This window comes from Ostrea edulis, chromosome 10, assembly GCF_947568905.1.
Source record: "Ostrea edulis chromosome 10, xbOstEdul1.1, whole genome shotgun sequence".
In the NCBI taxonomy this organism is placed as follows: Eukaryota; Metazoa; Mollusca; class Bivalvia; order Ostreida; family Ostreidae; genus Ostrea; species Ostrea edulis.
Window position 1 is genome coordinate 3,818,979 of NC_079173.1, and position 23,357 is coordinate 3,842,335.

The window sequence follows — 23,357 nt, forward strand, 5'->3', positions numbered from 1 at the left end:
ACTGAATATTATTGAGTAATGCATAAGGAAGAAATTGCTTTTAATTACGATGAATATATTTTAAATGGTGATAATTTTGACAGCGTAAGACAACGTTAGAAGATTTACAGGACAGATTCTCAAACGTCCGTTAGATTGCCATTAGTGATCATTATATCACAAGTTTTACAATTTTTACAGCACATTTTGAGATCGGGCACATGGTATCTGAAAAGGAATAATAAAATTATCTCTTAATGGAACATGGTAATCTTTAATTTGAGTATACAAATTTCCAATTCTATACCAAGCTGACTATCTGACGACTGTACGTATAACGAATGTTTGACATCTCGAAGGATAATCCTAGGGACACCATATGATAATATTTATCATGCATTTAGTATACAGTTCATTTCTATTTTTTGAAAAGTGAGAATTAAAACAAAGAATGCAGATAAACTCATCTTGGACAACCCGGATGCGAATCTTCCAGTGAAAGATACCCATACCACATGGAATAAACATAGTAAGTCTGTTCAATGTTAATGCTGGCTCTTTATAAGGAAGTCAGAAATTAGACAGGATGGTAAAAGAAAGAAAGCAATGCGAATGTAACAAATGATAATTATATGTAACTCTCCATTCATAGTAACGTCTTATTTCACGCACCTGCTCAATTTACTAACTACATGTATATAAATTTAGACTCTACTCGGAGACAAATGAGGCTAAATACAGAAAGTATCTGATTTAGATAAAATTTTGCTTCGGAAAACTTTCTTTAATTCCTCAATTCCCAGTTACGCGGGACGACGCCCACTTCATTATATCCAGACACGTGGAACGGGGACTCAGAAAATCAAGATATGCCTTTATGTATAGCTGGACTTGCTAACACAAACTGATCACGTTTTCATTGAAATTTAAAGTTCTACTCGCGTCATGACTTTATTCATTTATTTTTCAAAAGCACAACATACATTCTATGAATACGAAACAGTAAATCTTATTCTAATAAGATGTTGTTTTAGATAGTGACAAAAAGAAAATCAATGGGCATGACGCTCTTCTGAATGACCTTGACCCTGCCCTTAACTCCCAAGAAACAAATTGAGCCTATATAACGTATGACGAAATTTAGCCAAGGGGGATCATGATTTTTAAATCGAACTTAAAGGGGCATGGACACGATTTGAGCTGAAAATTTTCAAATTTCATGTTTTCATTTTTATTGTTTACAATGTTTAACTAAAGTATTTCCAATGGTCGACCAAAATTTGAATATCAGTTGTTGAGATACAACACTCACAATTCTTTGTTACGTAAAAATGGCCCATGCATGTTTTTATTTACGTATAGATGGCTTAATAGAAAATAGCATGTCTTAAACAAAATGAGATGTGCCAAACAAACTTTTCAATTATGTTCAGAATTAACTTGTAAATTGAAAAATATGCTTTAAACGAAGATTTTACTAGTACATTTACCTATGTAAACAAAAACATGGCACAAGCCTTGTTTACATAACAAAGAATTGTGAGCTTGACAACTGATATTAAAATTTTTACTAACCATTAGAAATACCTTAGTTAAGCATTCTAAACAATAAACAATAAAAATGGACCAAATAAACTTTTAACCACAAAGGATCATAAGTTTTAAGTCGAACTTAAATTCTACATATTCTCATGTTGAACTTTGAATTCCTATCTGACTTCCACCCTTGCCCCATGTGCCACGTAGATCTTTACTCTTCAATTAAGGCCCATCATACTCCCGTGGCCATGATTTGAACAAACTCGAATCTGCATCACCCGAGGATGCATGATTGATTATGGCCCTGTTGTTCTTGAGAAGACTTTCAATATTAAATATTATCTATGTATCTGTAAAACTTGTCAAACCTCTATTGTGATTCCATGCTATACCCTGCAGCCATTATTTAAACATATCAGAATCTACACTATGTTAAGAGGTTTCATTTCTTTTGGCCCTTTGGTTTTTGATAAGAATATTTTTAAGTGTTTCACTCTATTTTTAACTTTTTGTGATTTTCTGGAAGAAGACATACAAAGGTAGCTCTTTATCTGAATAATTTGTAAATTCCTTTTACACAAGAATACTCTGTTGCAAGTTTGGTTGAAGTAATGTCAGTGGTTTTACAGAAGACATTGAAAATGTGTAAATTTTACGGACGGATTACGGACACCGGGTGACCAGAAGTGCTCACGAGCTGGAAACATTCAATTAGATTCCTTATGTTTAAAGTTATATTAGTTTGCTAATACAGCCTATCATTGGGTCAAATGCTGTCTGTCTTGTTTCATACCGATTGTTAGGCCGTTCTTAGCACACTAATTTTGACAACGAATAACTCCGTTTACCTGATTACGATATAGGGCTCACGGCGGATGTGACCGGTCGACAGGGGATGCTTACTCCTCCTAGGCACTTGATCCCACCTCTGGTATATCCAGGGGTCCGTGTTTGCCCAACTATCTACTTTGTATTGCTTATCTATAGGAGTTGTATGATTGATCACTGTTCGTTTTCTTCGTCTTTCATTAGCACTTAATCTGAAAATTTTATTTTGTTGTAAAAATGTGCTATTATGATACATGTAGTTTTGTATGTAACTTTACCTATAGACATTGATAAAATTGAAGGTAAGTTTGAGATTTTATCAAAATAAAAATGTCGGTTCTATTGAATGTATATCATTATAGCATTTTATAGAAATACATTTTTATACGGGAAGACAATAATATAATTTTACTTCATTCAGAGCCTCTGGATAAGTTTTATAACACAGATATCAATAACTAAAGATTATAAAAGACTAGGAAAATGACAACTAGTATTGTTTATCAGAGTACGAGTCTAATGTAATAGTAAACAAGACTAGGAAAATGACAACTAGTATTGCTTTATCAGAGTACGAGTCTAATGTAATAGTAAACAAGACTAGCAAAATGACAACTAGTATTGCTTTATCAGAGTACGAGTCTAATGTAATAGTAAACAAGACTAGCAAAATGACAACTAGTATTGCTTTATCAGAGTACGAGTCTAATGTAATAGTAAACAAGACTAGCAAAATGACAACTAGTATTGCTTTATCAGAGTACGAGTCTAATGTAATAGTAAACAAGACTAGCAAAATGACAACTAGTATTGCTTTATCAGAGTACGAGTCTAATGTAATAGTAAACAAGACTAGCAAAATGACAACTAGTATTGCTTTATCAGAGTACGAGTCTAATGTAATAGTAAACAAGACTAGCAAAATGACAACTAGTATTGCTTTATCAGAGTTCGAGTCTAATTCTAACATCTTGTCTGTAGGGTCCTGTAAAACAGTGAAAGATTGCAACGGATATTCCAGGACAGACCTCAGACAGGACTGTAGAATCCCCTACTGCAGCAAAGACGGAAAGTGTGATTGCGTATTTTGAAGAAAAAAGTTCCAAGGTCAAATTTGAATTGGACGCTAATCTAATGTCTAAATAAATCCTATTTCACGCATTGATTTGCTTTATAATTGTTTTAGGGTTCACATGAGCCGAAAGTCCAAGCGAGCTTTACTGACAACTTTTGTCTGTCCGTCCGTCCATCGACACAAACGCAAATTGTTGGGTGAAGAGAATTTACGTTTGTCCAGATGAAGGTCCGTGCTCTGAAATTGTCACCTTCACATTTTCATTCTATTTTATCTACATTTTATTACCTGATGATAGGCCAATCAGATCTTTTAATGATTACCCAATCAGATCTTTTAATGATTACCCGAGCAGATCTTTTAATGATTACCCAATCAGCATTGGATGGTTATCCACATCCTAGTGTAATCAACCAATCATTGCTAAGCAACCAGAGTAAAGATGATGTCGGCCATTATATCGGTTAGTCTTTAATGTTTTCACTCAATTAAGGTCTTTTTGATATTATATATATATATATATATATATATATATATATATATATATATATATATACTCTAAGAATGTACTGACGATAAAAAATATTTCTCTTCAGACTCTTTACATGTTTGTGTAACCCATGAGAAAATACACACAGATTCATTGGAGACATTAGGGACACACTGTCACTCTGGATAAATAATCCTTGACACAATATCTTACATCTTACTTGGAATCTGGTGCCTTCCCAAACAGATCTACACATATACCCGGAGAAAAACACCTGTAAAATCCGCCATTTCTCTTTACGAAGATTGAAAATGGAATAAACGAACGTATTTTGACTCAAATTTTACACGATTTACACTGTTCGTTATTTTCACCTTTCATACAGTTAAATGGCTAGGGTTAGCCCTAACCCTAACCATGGAAAGGGATTACCAAGAATATCGGGGACAACATGTAACAGTCCACCAGCAGAGGCCTCGACCCAGAGGTCATAATATTATTCAAACTACTACACTGAGTTCCTTGTTTTTCTTATTTTCTATTTTATTCCTTTACAGGTGTTGTTCTTTCCTTTCTTCCTTGTTCTCACATTGTCATGGTTGTATGTGTGATGTGTGATTCATCATTACTGTAGTATAGGTATTTCTAATGTACTCGCTGCAAGGAGGAATAAAGTACTGAATGAATGAATGATGTCGAAAGTGTCAAACAGAAAAGGCAAAACTATTGAAATTTGTAACTTTGGTTGTTTTGGTAAAAAAAAGGAACTAATATATCGCGGAGCAGTTGACTGCTGGACAGGACAAATTACATGTATGTAAATAAAATCAAAACCATTATATACATCAAGAATTTTCCGGAATGCACGATTCACTAGCTGACTGTAACCAACGTTAGATTTCACTATTTGTTCTAGAGTGTATTTTGATAGACATTATTAAATTTTTGAATTCCGAAGTTCTTGATTGATTCTTGAAAGTGTAAATATATGTACATGTATTGAATTTCTCATGCATTTTCGGCATTATCATCTAGAGATAATTCTCCCCTCTCCCTCCGTCTCGTTAACAGGATACACACGTTACACTACTATCTCCGGTTTTATTTCTGACCACTGATCGAACACAAGGCCCCCCATAACACACTGCTCTATTAGACGAACTCATCTTAAGCTAGGAAGAATAGGACGTGAGGTATTCTGTTTATATACTTGTCAATATTTTGCATGCGTATCTGCGTGAAAGTAATTTAACTATTATGCTTTGTGCATTAATTTGATTTTTTTCTGCTGTATATTTAGACCATTTTTTTCCCCGATCCAAGTTCATCAAGATTCACAACCCATTAGCGTGTAGAGATTGCTCTATATCTTGGTATAGTATCTCATTATTGAGTCTGAAGCACGATTGCTCTATATCTTGGTATACTATCTCTTTATTGAGTCTGGAGCACGATTGGCACTCAGTATGAGTATTTTTTTTCTTTTCAAATTATGAGAAATGATATTATCACAAAGCATTATCCCTCTGCCAATTAATTATTGCTAAAGTATATGTCTGGGTTTGAGGTAGCATGTGCAAGGCACTGGCTAGATTTGCTCAAGTCTCTATGTTTAATAATCGGTGCTCTCTTTAATACTTTTTAATAATGTCAAACATATGTTTGATGACATTTAAGTATGGTAGAGAGCAGGGATTTAGATTTCTGAAACACAGTAAAATTTGAACGAAATGATATAAAGTAATAAAAACAACATAGAGACTTGAGAAATTCTAGGTACTGATCACTTAGCCCCTTTCTGAGAAGTGTCGTGTGAGTTAGAGAGTGAATGTTCAGGGTCTGAATGAGTTCTGTTTCTGTTGAATGATCGAAGTTTGAGAGATGAAAGTTTATGTCGTTTGCTCGAGAAAAGATCCTGTGTCTGGGTGGATTTAATGAGTAAGTACCTCGTGAGAAAGGGGAGATCACTTTTGACAGTTAATATGATATGGGCATGGAGATACAGAACTCACATGAACAATTAAGGCCCGTGTCATGTTTTGCTTTACGTATAGGCTAAATGTACCATTAAAAACAGATATTCAAATTTTGGTTGATTATTACAAATACTTTAGTTTATAATTCTTTATTGCGAAAGACATATACATCTTATAGCAATGTAACAAAATTGAACATGCATAATAATTACAAAGCTGAAAAAACATTGTTAAACTTTGTAAACAATAAAATTGGAAAAATGAAGTGTTTAGCTCAATCGTGTCCATGGCGCTTTTGATAGTGAAAGCATGTGATTTAAATGGATTGCGAATTATATGTACTTGTAAATGTATCCTTGTATATATGTAGATGCGTATTTGTAAATAGGACTACAGACTTAATAACATGATATAACCAGTGTTGTGTATCGTTAAGAGGGGGACCCTTGTGACAATATACTACCCACAAGCTTCCGGTCTAGTCATGACGGCGGGTGTCAAACTATCTTCTTCTCATTCTCTGGGAACAAATGATTATTTTTCTGGGTTACCTCAATCGTTTCATATAAAGATCCCGTTTTACATCTGTTCGCTTAAATTACAAAATTGTATTTTTGGACAACCAGAATAATTATTATTCATCTAAACATTTACTCTTTAGAGAAGCAGACAGGCATAGCCTATACGGTAGGTATTATTGAATCTTCATATTTTGATTCCGGAAAACGTGGAATTGCCAGAACGAGGGGCGATTTGATGTATCTGTCACGTACAAGATTAAGAAATAATGACCACGTTTTCGTGTGTGTTGCAGGATAACCTGCGAGGTCGAGAAATGTTGTTTTGAAATATAAAAGCTGAGACGTTAGCCGAGGTCTTTATATTTCAAACAACATTTCGAGGCCAAGCTAGCAAGTTATCCTGCAGCATACACGAAAACAAGAACTTTATTCTACTATGGCTCAGAAACATACAGCCAATCCTACAGTGTATATAGCTACGAATTAAGGCGCTGTGACATAATGACAGTTTCCGAAACGGCATACATTGTATCTTGTTGACGAAGAAGGTGGGGTGGTAGGGTTATTCTAAATCTATTTTGAAAAAAAAAAGTATTTAGTTTGATGTTAACGGATTATATCAGTTGCTTTGAATAGACGGTTCAATGGGGAAAAAACCCTTGTGTATGTATCGCCATGTTTACATGTGTATCGCTCTCGGAGTGCAGACGTTTGGTTTAGACTGAATGACAAATGTTCAAAGATTCAGTCAATTATGAATTTGTTTTACATGTGTTAATTGATTTTTATGATTATTAAATTGAATTGTCAATCATCGATTTTATTGTTACATAAGCAAAATACGAAATGCAAGAAAGAGCATATCAGTTATTACGTATGAAAGTATATCACAGAATAATGACCGCGACATTCTTTTGATCTTTGCAATAACCGTGGTAGAATAGAAACAAATCGAAAATCTGAAGTCGGAAAATTTGGAAACACGCATTTGTTTCTCTGAAATCTTTATGAAATTTCAATTTTAACTAAACGTGTCTTTCTGTTTATATCATAAGAATTATTTTAACTGATGGATTTTTTTTTTTTTTTCTACCACCAATAAAGATATACAATTGAGTTACTCGGAAGACAGGGAGAACACGCACAGCGTGTAGGTGTTGATTTCCTTGTTGTGGGTATAACATGTCTATTACGTCAATCAGGCATATTTGAGTTGCAATATCACCAGTTCTGGTATTTACACGATTTCTAGGATCTGAATATGAAGGTGGATGTAAACTATCTCTGTGCACTTCTATAAAAAGCAGTGGCGGATCCAGAAAAATTTAGAGGGAGGAGTGCGACCCAAGGTTGTACCTTTTCCACCCAAGAAGGGTTGAAGACTCTAAACTGGCAAAAAAGAACTTTACTTTAACAAAAATTAAATCCGCGGGGGTGGGGGTGGGGGGTTACAACCCTCGCAACCTCCTCTTCTAGATCCACCACTGAGGATAATATACATCTCTCCTGTCCCAACAATAAGAATGACCTGAGGTACCAAAGAAATCTTTAGAAATGTGGGATTATTAAAGGGAAATTTAATTGTGTTTTGACGAAGTAATTACAATGAAATAAAAGAGTCATACGCAGCGGGTGTGACCGGTCGACAGGGGATGCTTACTCCTCCTAGGCACCTGATACCACCTCTGGTATGTCCAGGGGTCCGTGTTTGCCCAACTATCCATTTTGTATTGCTTGTAGGAGTTATGGGATTGATCACTGTTCGTTATCTTCACCTTTCATGGTTGATATCATTATATAACAATTTTTATGATTAATATTCTTCACTCCAAACACAACAAATTCATCGTAACAATTCAGTTATTCTATCTTATTATTCCATGTATTTAAAACAAACGTTTATTAAACTTTCAGTAAGGTACATGAATCATGCAAACAAAACGAACCTTAAATGATATGAATTGTTTTATGTTAGAGATTAACAACTTAATACGAATATAATTGATGTGCAATATTGATAAGGACGTTGTCACTCGTATATATTCTTGTATATATGATTGTAATAATAAAGAGAAAGTATGAGTAAAAAAAATATTGCTTTTCGCATGAAATTTCCATACAATACACTAAAAGTCTCTAATCAACTGCGTTATTTGTACTGAAACAGATATTCAACAATTGACACTTTTACTGTATCGGTAAACTTAGTCAGAATCACAATATCATTTACATTATGACATTCAAAGAAATATTTATGATCAGGTCATTAACACTTTTAAAATGATTACGTATTTAAAAAAAACAATGTTTTAAGGGAGATAATCCCTATATATGTTAGAGAGTAATTCAGTAACTCTGTTCAATAATTATTACTTGAAGGAATACACCCCCCCCCCCCTAAAATCTAGCTACATTGATCACTGTTCGTTATCTTCACCTTTCATGCATACTTATTTGGTTTTGTAGACGAGTATGCATGTGCGATAAGTTCGGATTGGAAGATTTTAATATCACGACAACTTTCTTATATACGATGCAAACGTTATGCAATACATACTATTGATATATGATTTGCATGTCTGTGGAATGACATCAACTTAAGTGCAGAGTTGTACTTGCATGCACGTGCATTGATTTTCTTTCAATTCTGTGGTACTAAAATGGTCATATCATTCTTATAAAAGAATGAAATCAAATGGATCATAATGTAGGTGTATCATGTGACTGCTTAATGTAAAACTTATACAGTACTAATTTTGATGCACCGGATGCGCATTTCGACAAATAATGTCTCTTCAGTGATGGTAAAGCCGAGATTTTGGAAATTCGAAATAACAATAAACTTGTAAGAGCTGAAAGGAAAACTAAATTGTCAAAAACTGAAGCCAAATTCGTCCAAGGATAAGAGCTATGCATGAGGGAGATGATCCTTAATTTTGAAATAAATATCTAAATTTTATCCCATCAATTAAATATACATCTGTATTTTCAAGCTAGTAACGAATTACTTAGCTCCTGGACTGTAGAGACCCTCGAGGACTAACAGTCAATGATGTAAACGAAAATCGACCAATCATTTGTATCACAATGAAGACGCGATTTCAATGTTACACCTGTGTCGTCACGGCTTTGTCCTGCCTTTACATTCTATAAATAAATACCCTCATGACATCCTTTAATTAAGGAAATCAACATGATATTTTGAAATATCAAATGTACATGTAAGCTATCTCATTAAGCAATACACCTGCCATTACATACAGTTCCGTGTTGTCAAAGCATCTACAAATAACTAAAGGTACAATCTACTTCAGGAGCCCAGTTTGTGGAATTTTCCGATGATGGAGAAGAAAGGTCTGCCTTCTTCTTCTCCCCCTGACTATACAGTTTGTGATCTCACCAACGCTCATCCAGGAACCTCGGATGTAATCACGCCAGATATAAGTAAGTTGAAGATGTAGTGTATAATTACAGTATAATTACCGAATCTTCATTTTAATAGATGTAGATGTTAACGACAAACTAATAGATATTGTCAATCGTAGAATGATCCAATAATAGAAGAAATTCAGAGGAGACAATAGGGATTGAAATGGGGATTTCTTTTCTAAGAAAAAGATCAGCTTTCCGATTCACATTACATTCAATCTGATTACTTTTAAGTGATAATGTAAAACTTATACGGTACCAATTTTGATGCACCAGATGCGCATTTCGACAAATAATGTCTATTTAGTGATGCTCAAGCCGAAAGATTGGAAATTCGAAATAATAATATACTTGTAAGAGCTAAAAGGAAAACTAGAAAGCCAAAAACTGGAGCCAAATTCGTCCAAGGATAGAGCTATGCATGAGGGAGAAAATCCTTAATTTTGAAATGAATTTCTAAATTTTATCCCAGCAATTAGATATACATCCGTATTTTCCAGCTAGTTACGAAGTACTGAGCTACTGGGCTTAAATCCAATATGTGTTATAACGTTGCACGTTATAATCATAAATGGAACTTTTTCCCGCGGAATATTCGGTGTGACTAGGATCCAAATAGAATAATATATCTTGTATAGATACTATGCACTGTTCGAACATATGAATAGAATATCCTATTTATTGACTGGTTGAGTAACTCTTTGTATTTTCATTCTTTTTCAGACCCCCCGCCATCTTACGATGCCATATTTTCGTCGAAAATTGCAACTGCTCGTAAGACGCGAAAGTCGAATAGATATGATCGAGATGACAGAAATACGTGGGAAATTGTACATGAATGCTTCGAAATGTCGAGTGAGTTCGATTTATCATTTTTGGATTTGTAGTTTTATTTCAAGTTTTTGTTTGAAATTTAGTTTTCTTTATAAGATGTGGGATACGGATTCCGAGTCTACAATTGTCAAAAGCAGGGCTCACTGTGTAATTTCTCTTTGCAGTAAAGATCTATATTTCATTAGTACGTATATTACAATCATTTAATAACTTTTAAAGTGATGACTTATAAACGAAGCTGATTGGTTGAAAAATTCGTTTGATTTCTCTGTCAAATTTTGTTCGGAGTTCATCTGCACTACTTTTCTCTGGAATGCGTCTTCCCCGTTCTAATTTTAGCGCTATTTATAGAACGGGATTTTCCAAACAAGCATTATATATAACGAAATGCATTTGTTTGATTTTTGTTTTTCATTGCTATAAAAAATTAGCACAACTATAGATATGAATAAAATACAAATTAATTTAAAGAAACAACATACATAGGCGATGACGTGGCAGAATAGTCAATTTGATGACGTAGACCACTTACTGGTAGAAGTAGACAGATTACACGAGTTCCCGGTATGAATCGTCTGCTCTACGAGATCGATAACATGACGGAGCAAGTGGCGACTTCTGTCTGATCTGGTAAATATCAATGAAATTGAACTGCGTTATATGGGGCTCAGTCAACGAGTGCGTTTTGAACGTTTTCCTCGATATTGAAATGGAGCCGAATTGCATTCCACCGTTCCAACGACACAACCAGTGTTCAACGTCTCCTCCAACACGATGCAGCATAAATCCAGTCACCACTTGTTATCTTCCTTTATATTTAATTCAGCTTTTAACCATTGCACCTTTAATTTGGCGTATAATCCATTTAAATCTGCACAATAACTGTTCCTGACCTGAACGCACAGCCATGCCGTTTTTTTTTTTGTTTTTTTTTTTTCATTCTTGCCTATATGTATTCCTACGCGCCATTTCAGAAACGTTAATTCAAGCTTTTTTTATAAGAAACTATTTGTTTTTCTATCTTAAAAACATAATTAAATGATAAGAAATAAAACTTATAATTCTTATAATTAAGTTTTCCATCCAATGTTTCGTTTGATACATGCATCAAACAAAGAATTATAAGTTTCACTTCTTAAATAACTCAATATCTACAATTATAGTTTTTGCATAGTTGCTATCAATTTTGAGGTGGTTGTAGGACAGCATGCCAATTCAAAGATAATTCAAAGGCTTCAATTACATTCTTCTTAATTTCACTTGTTCTATTTTAGATAGTGTTCATGATATTGAAATAATCAAATGAAAGGCGAAGATAACGAACAGTGATCAATCTCATAACTCCTATAAGCAATACAAAATAGATAGTCGGACAAACACGGAACCCTACACCTTGCATTGTTTCCAGCGTGCACAGTAATCGTAAAATATAGTTTTAAACTATAAATATGACGGTTACAACTCCCAAATGTATATTGGATACATATTAGTACAACTGTTCTTATCTACCCAATTACTATATAATTTGTAATTAGTCATTTCTAATTGTTTCCCTGGTTTTGTTTATAATTTTGCATAACAGTCACACCTTTTCCCTTGCATAGAAGAAACTGTTACATGGTTTTAAGCATCTGAGTGATGTTAAAACGCTCAGGTGAGCAAGACATTATTTACCAGACGACGAGGAAAACTGTTTAAATTAAAAATACTAAGCATTTGTTGCATTGTTGTTTATAACGCTTGACATGCAGGTGACTTAATTTAACATGCAACATTATATCATTAAAGATGAAGCAATTTTGGTTTCTTATGTCAGATTGGTAATTTGGAACAATTTCTGCAAATTTAGCTCCATTGACCATATAAAGTGACCCCCTCCCCACCCCCACTATTTATATCCTTGTCATAACCCCAAACTTTACAACTTTATAATGACTATATAAGGTTTGGTGTTTATAATTTAAAAGTAAAATTCATATAATCAGAATCTATCTGATTATGTTTCTATCAAAGATCAAAACATTATTTTATTTTCAATTCATCTCATTTCAGTTCTCCAACAGATCATATGGCTAGCTGCACTTGCCTTTTCCATATCGTATATTGTTTACGGTGAGTCAGGATATACTCAGAAGTTGAAATAAAACGATGCTGGAGTTCTTCATTGACAATATCTTAGTAGTATTTGGTGACCAGGTCTTCCAGCAGTCAGTTGGAATTCCTATGGACAGGAATTGTGCTCCTTTATTAGCTGACCAGTTTTTATATCGTAACGGGACATAATTTATTGATAAGCTTCTATATCATCAGAAAAAAATGTCTTAAAGTGGCCTTAAACTCGACATTTAGATATATTGACGAGGACGATTAACAATAATCCATATTGCATCATCACATGGCTTCTGATTGGATATGTCAGAGCTTGTTCTGCGTGTAGTCAGTTTTGAAATTGAGACCATGGTCGTTATAACGATGAAAAGTAACGATCTAATTTACCGATACAGCCTGTCATTGGGTCAAATTATGTCTGACGTGTTTCATGCCAATTCTAGTCCGCTCTTTACACACTGCTGTTGACTACGGATTACTCCGTTTACCCAATGGAGATATAGGGTTCACGGTGCGCGTTACCGGTCGACAGGGATGCTTACTTTTCCTAGGCACTGATCCCGCCTCTGGTATATCCATGGGTCTATGCTTGTCTTATTCTTGATTTGTATTCTTTACAGTAGTTATGAGATTTATCACTGTTCGTTATCTTCACCTTTACAGTAGTTGTGACATTTATCACTGTTCGTTATCTTCACCTTTACAGTAGTTATGACATTTATCACTGTTCGTTATCTTCACCTTTTCATTGATGAAAATAAACATTCTTTGGTAAATGCTGTAAAACCTTCTAATAATGATTGCAATCATGCTGCTTAATGAAATGGAACAGCAAAACAGGTTTGACTGGTTTTAGTTCTGGCATTGCCAGGGCATAGAAGGAAAGCTGAAGAACAACAACAGAAACCTGACCAGTACAAAACAGGGACGGACTGTCACTATCCAAGCAAAAGCTTGCAAGTATCTGACAGAAGACATGTTACAGCGCTGGACTGAGTATTTGTGTACTGTTACAGAGCCATAAGAGACCTAACTACAAGTATCCTACAATGACTACCACTCAATCCTTCGTGAAGAAGTGTAAGCAGCATTGAGACGCTGATGAGGAAATCAGCGGAAGTGGACAGTATGTCATCCGAGCTAGTCCAGGCAAGAGGAAAAGCAATGGGCAGATTATCTGCAACAAGATCTTGAGGGGGGGGGGACAGGAGAGTGTCCCAAACTGTAGACCCAATCCCTGATCATCACACTTCTTAAAAACGGCAACCAACAACAGTGCCGGAATTAACGGATCATCAGCCTTATCAGCTATCCATGCTGAAAATGTTGCTGCGTAGGTTGACGTCACAGGCAGAGAGGGTTATTGCTGAAAAACAGACATGTATCGGAACAGGGCGCGGCACAATAGAGCAAATTTTCTACCTCAGGATACTGTGAAAAAAGTATCTCCAACAATACCAAGATCTCTACCACGTCGTCGTTGACATTAAGAAGGCGTTCGACAGGGTATGGCATGCAGCATTATAGGTCATCATGAGGCTGTACAACGTCAATGGTAACCTGGTCACAGTAATCTAACACCTCTATGACAAGGCGATCAGCACAGTCTACTTCAATAACAGCATTGAGACCTCATTCATGACGAGAGTCGGAAATATGGAAAGTATGTCTGATTTACCCATCCTTATTCAGATCTGGTTAGAGAGGATCATGGGTGACGCACTATAAGACCACAACGGAACAATCAGCATTGGCGGCAGAACAATCGCCAACTTTCGTTTTGCTGATGACATAGACGGCCTTGCAGGAGGATAAGAAGAACCTGCAAACATTGTAGAACACTTGGATAAAACATTTACAGTTTATGCGATGCAGAAAAGACCAACTGATGACATAGAACACCAAAGACATCAGCACTGATATCAAAGTGAGCCCACTGTCAAAAACTTCATATATCTCGGAGCCATTGTCAGCGACGGAGGAACCAAACTTCGAATACTTGCCAGAATCACCCTAACCAATACAGCGTTCACCAAACTCATGACCATCTTTGAAGGACATGAACATTACGCGCAACTCAGTGTCAGACAAATTAGGGTCCTATGAAGATCTCTTTAACACAGTAAAAGAACGCAAATTGAAAAGGTACGGGAACGTCACACGATCATCAGGCGATCCTGCAAAACGCAGTACAGAGAGGGAGAAAGCCGTTAAAGTGGAGGAGAAGATGAGAGACAGAGCAACACCCTCAGAACAGCAGACGGGAGTGGAGGGAATTCAATAAGTAGTTTTTGGCGGCGAGAGTCTGAGAGAGGGGAAGGTGTAGGTGAAAAGTTTGAGTTCATGTGGTGATTCACTGACCCCACCTCTGGTGTGTCCAGGGGTCTATGTTTGCACAACTATCTACTTTGTATTGCTTATAGGAGTTATGAGATTGATCACTGTTCGTTATCTTCACCTTTCATTGAACATTATGTTAAGAAATTTACCGTCAGTTTTTACAATTTGGTTATACTTTTCGTTTCAAAATACAAATAATTTAGATCAAAGACAATGTTGCATTTCGTCGATTAACACATGATACACTACTGGCTACGTGCCAAGAACTGATGAGAGAGATGATGAGAGAGATGATGCATGTGTTTCCTACGAAATAGATTTCATTTTTCAAAATCCTCGAGGACTAACGCGCTTCATGAAAGGTATGTTGGCGTGAATCGTTGCAACTCATATCATCATGTATTCTTATTTGTTTTGGATTTGCATTTTAGTTTCATTTCTGTGGGAATATCCAGCTCTTAAAATAAAAACACTCTGATTATCAAGATTCATGCACCTATTGTTAAAATCTGCATCGCATTCATGAGGGATTTGTTATTATTAGAATGTTTAATGCTATCGAAGACAAAAACTTTTGGAAATGTAAATATATTATATCTATAACGACTTTATGGAACATCTACCCTTACAAAATGTAACAGAATATGTAAACTCTATTAAGAGTATCGTATGACTCACCCCTGTCGGCGCGGTTTCGAATCCTGCTCGTGCCGGTAAGTGAGAAAGTTTCCCAGTTTACTTTCGGAAGGTCGGTGGTCTCTTCCCAAGTGAATTGTATCTGGGCTCTCTCTTCCACCAATAAAAACTGGGCGCCACCAGATAACTGAAAAATTGTTGCCTGTGGTGGAAAACATCAATTAATCAATAAATCCACCTTATTCACCTCCATGTGATAAGTTATCAACTGGCTTCCTGATGTTGTTGATACCGTTAGAGTGGAAGATGTAGATTTTCAGTGTGGAGAACAGAATACATTGTGTACTGATATAATGCACATTCATAAATTTGCAATACCTTTTAGAAAGATTATTTTGTACATTTTTTCCATAGGCCTAAAATACAAGGGAAAGTGTTACAAGAAGAGACTAAATGACAAAGGCAAAGTGGAGGAAGAGGAGGATATGACGTCATTTATACAGGCAGAGGGTGGAGTCATTTGTGCCACCATATTATACGCCTTCCTGTGTCGCATATTGGTCCTGTGTGATACTCATCGCAAGAATCGCGTGTCCAGGGGCGAGCTCGAGGGAAAGAAAAAATGTGGCGGGAATTTGTTTTTCCTAGGAATGGCGTTGTATATTGCAAATTTCGGTTTGTGTGTTGCAGGTAAGTTCAAGACATTTATCCAGGTACATTTTGAGATGAAAATAATAGAATAGAGACAACAGACTACGTTTATTTGAATGGAATATTTAACATTTTTTTCTCAAAGTTGACCTAGCATTTTGAAATATACCCACTACCTAGAAAATGTAACTTTTCGTTCATTATCGACAGCATCTGCTTTGAAATTTAAATAGACACCAATATTTCCACAGGAGCTACAAAAATCATACCTTTCTACGACGTCCCAAACACCTCGGACAATAAGACTGACATTCGACAATGTCATCCAGAGTTCTACAACTTTTATCGTAACACCAAGATAGGTGAGCTGGCGGTGCTGATGCCGTATGCAGCTTACATCATCATCAGTTTGTTCATTGTTGTTCCAATGCAAAGTAAGTAAATCGTAGTTTGATGCTCTTACATTCATTGCTTATTGAATTTTTGTTCTGAATGTTAAAGTAGTGATATGTAAGTGTAACTTTTGTAATCTTCTATGAAAACATAGATCTTTTCATTTTTAAGCCTCAAATCTTGCAACATATATACCTATTCTGTAACTAAAAGAAAATTTGAAAGCTTAAGGTATCGAAATGAACATCCCATACCCAAGGAAGGATCCTACATGTAGTTCTATCTGTCTGACGTATTTCATATCGATTGTTAGACCGTTCTTGGCACACTAAGTTTGACTACGGATAACTCCGTTTACCTGATTTCCTGCTAGGCACCTGATCCCACCTCTGGTGTGTCCACAGGTGCGTGTTTGCCCAACTCTCTATTTTGTATTCTTTATAGAAGTTATCTTCACCTTTCATTGTGTGATTATATTTCAACCTTGCGTATTAGATACACCAATTGTGTACTAGATGAGATATGTAAATAATCTGAGTTTGATGGACTGGTAAGTTAATATGGCTACAATACGCTAACTTTATAGAAACTGTAAGTTTTCTGGTTGAATGATGCCATGATAAATGTTAGAATATATGCGTTATTAGAAACTATATCAGTAAGTAAGGATTCTTTTTCATTTCATTTTTCATTGAAATCTTGAGTCGATGAAGAGAAATAAGGGGGGAATAACAGCGGAAAGGTGTATAGAAAATATAGAGAGTTGGGCAAACACGGACCACTGGATATATCAGGGGTGGGATCAGGTGCCCAGGAGGAGTAAGCATTCCCTGTCGATCGGTCACACGTTCAGTGAGCGTTAGATCTTTATCAGGTAAACGAGTAATCAGTGCTCTAAATCAGTGTGCCAAAAATAATTATCTTTGTAATGAAAGCGTGAATCACACATACTCTTGAAGATTATCAGAATTTTAGACACACCAATGACTTTGTCAAGTTTACTGAAAACTGAATACACACCCGGATAATGACATCCTTAGCTGTCTTCATGATAAGTTCCTATCAATATTTCTGTTACCCAGGAGTAAATAAATGCATGTACAGCCATGTATGATTAAGTAGGCTATTTATTAAATTTCATTGCAATCGCACTCAAACATGTTCAGTGTTTATACTAGTATATTCAGCTACGTATTTGTGACTAACGAAATCGATCAAAGCCTCGTTTTGTGGATACCAAGAAACATAAACACACACCAATTATATTTTGTATATTTTATCAGAGACTTGGTTTTTACGACGTAAATGGTGCCAATGGGCCAAACTTCTTGATGCTGATAAAGATGGTGTCATCAGTGAAGACGACATGAAGAAAACCAACGCCAAGTTAGAAGAGATCCGTAAGCGTCTGGGAGCTAGAAACACAGCAATGGAGGAAGCTGACCAAAAGAAATGGTGGAACGAGCATATTTTCAAAACTGGACGTGGGAAGGATATTTCAGTTGCTGATTACGTCAGCTACCTACAAGGAACGGTGGGGGCCGCAGTACCTCATGAAAAGGCCGGCAAAGTTAAAGCAATGGTGACGGGGTTCTTTAACATCTTCTCTACGGAAGGATTTCGGAAGAAAAATCTCATTCTGGGGGAGGAAGATTTCGTTAAGTTCTGGGCCATTCTTGCTGACGTGGACGAACGCCATTGCAGAAGGATGCTCATCAGGCACTTTCCCACACCTTTGACGTTGGCTTATTTCTTGGAGGACTTCACGGCTTTTCTGTCACATCAGGAATTTTTTGATGAATACAGCAACCGAATATTTAATGTTGTGAAATTTCGTCGATCTAATGGATGTTGCAAAGAGTGAAAATGTCAAGTTAACTTTATGTTGAAGTCATTTGTACATGTACCTGTAAATTTCTTAATTAATGTGATGTTTTAAAGCTCCATAGATATAATGTAGATTTTTAAGATGTCGTTTTTTCGTGGTGTTTGATATCTGTATATGTAATATATGTTGATAAAGACGCGGGTTGCGTATCGTGCTGGGGCCTTCAATGCGACATTTAGATACACTGTATATTGACGGTTCTTGACACACTGATTTTCACTACGGATAACTCTATTTACCTTATCAAGATATAGGGCTCACGGTGGGTTTGACCGGTCGACAGGGGATACCTACTCCTCTTTGGCACCTGATCCCACCTGGTATATACAAGGGTCCTTGTTTGCCAAACTCTTTATTTTGTATTGTTTATAGGAGTTACTACAAGATCTATCACTGTTCGTAATCTTCACCTTTCTATTAACAATAATGATTTTCATTCATATTTCGATTTGATATATCTTTGTAAACTCCAAATAAAAGACACCACAAAGTCATCCTCTTCTGCATCATGCTTAAATATTTTATTGAAAATAGACATTAAAGGCAAACTAAAAAATGAACTTTATGATAAAAGGAATGATTTCAGCTTCTCCATCGTCAACCTCCCATATTCATGTATCACTATTACATTTGCATAATGGTGTTTACATTTCTCAACTGGTTTGATACACAAGAGCTTGTTCTGTGTATAATCAGTTTTTAAATCGAGGCAGGCTACTGACAGCAAGTTGATGGTACAAGGGTTTCAACAGTCTCGTTTAAAGTCAGCATTTCGCAAATTTTATGGTCGTTATAACAATCTAGTTTACCAATACAACCTATCAAATAATGATGTTTGGCTTATTTCATACCAATCGTTAGGTCCTTCTTGGTACATTAATTTTGACTACGGATTACTCTGTTTATCTGATCAGGATATGGGGCTCGTGGCGGGTGTGACCGTTGACAGGATATCCTTACTCCTTGTAGGTTCTGTTATGTCCAGGGGTCCGTATTTGCCCAACTATCTATTTTGTATTGTTTATGAGAGTTACGAAATTGATAATTGTTCGTTATATTTACTTTAATTACACTGTCAGATAAAAAGTAGATATATCTCACCTAAAGATAGAGGTAACATTACACAGACAGGTAATACGTAGATATATCTCATGTAAAGATAGAGGTAACATTACACAGACAGGTAATATGTAGATATATCTAACCTAAAGATACAGTTAACATTACACAGACAGGTAATATGTAGATATATCTCACATAAAGGTACAGGTAACATTACACAGACAGGTAATACGTAGATATATCTCATGTAAAGGTACAGGTAACATTATACAGACAGGTAATATGGAGATATATCTCACATAAAGATACAGGTAACATTACACAGACAGGTAATATGTAGATATATCTCATGTAAAGGTACAGGTAACATTATACAGACAGGTAATACGTAGATATATCTCATGTAAAGATACAGATAACATTACACAGACAGGTAATATGTAGATATATCTCACATAAAGATAAAGGTAACATTATACAGACAGGTAATACGTAGATATATATCACATAAAGGTACAGGTAACATTACACAGACAGGTAATACGTAGATATATCTCACCTAAACGTACAGCTGTACAATCACCAATGTCCATTGCAAGAGGAGATCATACTTTTAAAATTTGATGCGAAATTTAGATTTTCCGTAAATTTAAAATACTATGTTCTAATTCTTCAGATTTCAGGTATCCTTGAGTAATGTATTATTCATTTCTTAATACTCACTAAATTTGACAGAAACATAATCTTGTCATTTTTAAAACGCTAAGTTTGTCATGCGGCACTTCACATTTTTTTTATTTCCAAAGAGGGAAGCATTTCTTCATGTGACATTTTTGTCAAAAACTAACACAACGTTTTTCAATCCCATTTTTCAATTTTTTCTGACGCCGAAAATGTCACACAAAAGGTAAAAGTTTTGAAATTTGTAAGTTTTTTTCTTTTGGTCAAAAAGGAACTAACGTACCACAGAGCAGGTGATTGCTAAATTCCAACTGTGTATATACCATCATTATATACATCATATGTGTATACCATCATTATATACATCATATGTGTACACCATCATTATATACATCATATGTGTATACCATCATTATATACATCATATGTGTACACCATCATTATATATACATCATATGTATATACCATCATTATATACATCATATGTATATACCATCATTATATACATCATATGTGTATACCATCATTATATACATCATATGTGTACACCATCATTATATACATCATATGTGTATATCATCATTATATACATCATATGTGTATACCATCATTATATACATCATATGTGTATACCATCATTATATACATCATATGTGTATACCATCATTATATACATCATATGTGTACACCATCATTATATACATCATATGTGTATATCATCATTATATACATCATATGTGTATACCATCATTATATACATCATATGTGTATACCATCATTATATACATCATATGTGTATACCATCATTATATACATCATATGTGTACACCATCATTATATACATCATATGTGTATATCATCATTATATACATCATATGTGTATACCATCATTATATACATCATATGTGTATATCATCATTATATACATCATATGTGTATACCATCTTTATATACATCATATGTGTGTACCATCATTATATATATCATATGTGTATACCATCATTATATACATCATATGTGTATACCATCATTATATACATCATATGTGTATACCATCATTATATACATGTGTATACCATCATTATATACATCATATGTGTATACCATCATTATATACATCATATGTGTATACCATCATTATATACATCATATGTGTACACCATCATTATATACATGTATATACCATCATTATATACATCATATGCGTATACCATCATTATATACATCATATGTGTATACCATCATTATATACATCATATGTGTATACCATCATTATATACATGTATATACCATCATTATATACATCATATGTGTATATCATCATTATATACATCATATGTGTATACCATCATTATATACATCATATGTGTACACCATCATTATATACATCATATGTGTACACCATCATTATATACATCATATGTGTATATCATCATTATATACATCATATGTGTATACCATCATTATATACATGTGTATACCATCATTATATATATATGTTTATATCATCATTATATACATCATATGTGTATACCATCATTATATACATCATATGTGTATATCATCATTATATACATCATATGTGTATACCATCATTATATACATCATATGTGTATATCATCATTATATACATCATATGTGTATATCATCATTATATACATCATATGTGTATACCATCATTATATACATCATATGTGTATATCATCATTATATACATGTGTATACCATCATTATATATATGTGTATATCATCATTATATATATGTGTATACCATCATTATATACATCATATGTGTATACCATCATTATATATATGTGTATACCATCATTATATATATGTGTATACCATCATTATATATATGTGTATACCATCATTATATACATCATATGTGTATATCATCATTATATACATCATATGTGTATACCATCATTATATACATCATATGTGTATACCATCATTATATATATGTGTATACCATCATTTTATACATCATATGTGTATAGCATCATTATATGCATCAAGAAGTTACCAGGATGCACGATTTACCTGCTGACTAACCAATGTTAGATTTAATTATTTCTTCTAGTGTATTTTGCTCGAAATTAACAAAATCTTAAAATTTTGAAGTTCTATGTTGATTTTTGAAAGTTCGAATACAGATATTAAAACTCTCACGCATTTTTTGGAATAAAACTAGGATAATGGATATTTTTTGTTTATTCAACTGCGTCAAAGGCAAAACCAAAACAAACATCTTGATGCAAAAAGTGCCAAAATATTTGCTACTGTAACATGCAGCAATTTTGAAATATTTTGATAGTAGTATCCTCCTCTAACATACTTCTAAGAGCAATTAGCATAATGAGTTACTGATTTATATTTCCTCACAATGTTTTGATAGCTATTGTCATGAACTGTCTATAACAACACTTTTTCTGTTTTCCAACAAATTGGATGATAATGAAGATTGACAGTTCATACATGGTATAAACTTATAGCTTATACCTGATTAATGTTTTACTTAAACTGATATTCAAAACTGTGACTATTAAATGCAGATTTCACTCCACTTCGCTCCACTCAACAGTCTCGTTTAAAGTCAGCATTTCGTAAATTCTATGGTCGTTATAACACTCTAGTTTACCCATACAGCCTATCATTGAGTCATTGATCAGGTTTTGAATGGAGACATGCTACTGAGAAACAAGTTCATGGTGCAGGAGTTTCAATAGTATCGTTTAAAGTCAGCATTTTGCAAATTCCATGGTCGTTGTAGCAAAAGTTTGGGTCATATGCTTGTCTGGCGTTTTGTAATTGAATGATTCATAACTTTTGAAATAACAAAGGTCGAGGGTCTTTGAATTTAGAAGAAAACCAAGTCTGAAACAAAGAGCGAGTGGTGTCCCAACTTCTCAAACCCGGAAAC

General features: G+C 34.6%; 1 protein-coding gene across 2 annotated transcripts in view; it reads left to right on the forward strand.

Moving 5' to 3' along the window:
• LOC125666332 (uncharacterized) overlaps window positions 1–19,182 on the forward strand; it is a 39,319-nt gene extending 20,137 nt beyond the window's left edge. Inside the window, exons 3-11 of one of the 2 annotated variants that reach the window (XM_056151716.1) lie at window positions 413–508; window positions 3,328–3,884; window positions 4,018–5,104; window positions 9,723–9,852; window positions 10,561–10,692; window positions 12,724–12,783; window positions 16,171–16,446; window positions 16,659–16,841; window positions 18,084–19,182. In XM_056151716.1, the coding sequence (XP_056007691.1) occupies window positions 9,747–9,852; window positions 10,561–10,692; window positions 12,724–12,783; window positions 16,171–16,446; window positions 16,659–16,841; window positions 18,084–18,664 (1,338 nt within the window). In that variant the 5' untranslated portion in view covers window positions 413–508; window positions 3,328–3,884; window positions 4,018–5,104; window positions 9,723–9,746 and the 3' untranslated portion in view covers window positions 18,665–19,182. Of the gene's footprint in view, window positions 1–412; window positions 509–3,327; window positions 3,885–4,017; window positions 5,105–6,447; window positions 6,575–9,722; window positions 9,853–10,560; window positions 10,693–12,723; window positions 12,784–16,170; window positions 16,447–16,658; window positions 16,842–18,083 lie in introns of those variants that run through there. The other variant, XM_056151717.1, reaches the window with a different exon arrangement.
• The last annotated feature ends 4,175 nt before the right edge of the window (window positions 19,183–23,357 follow it).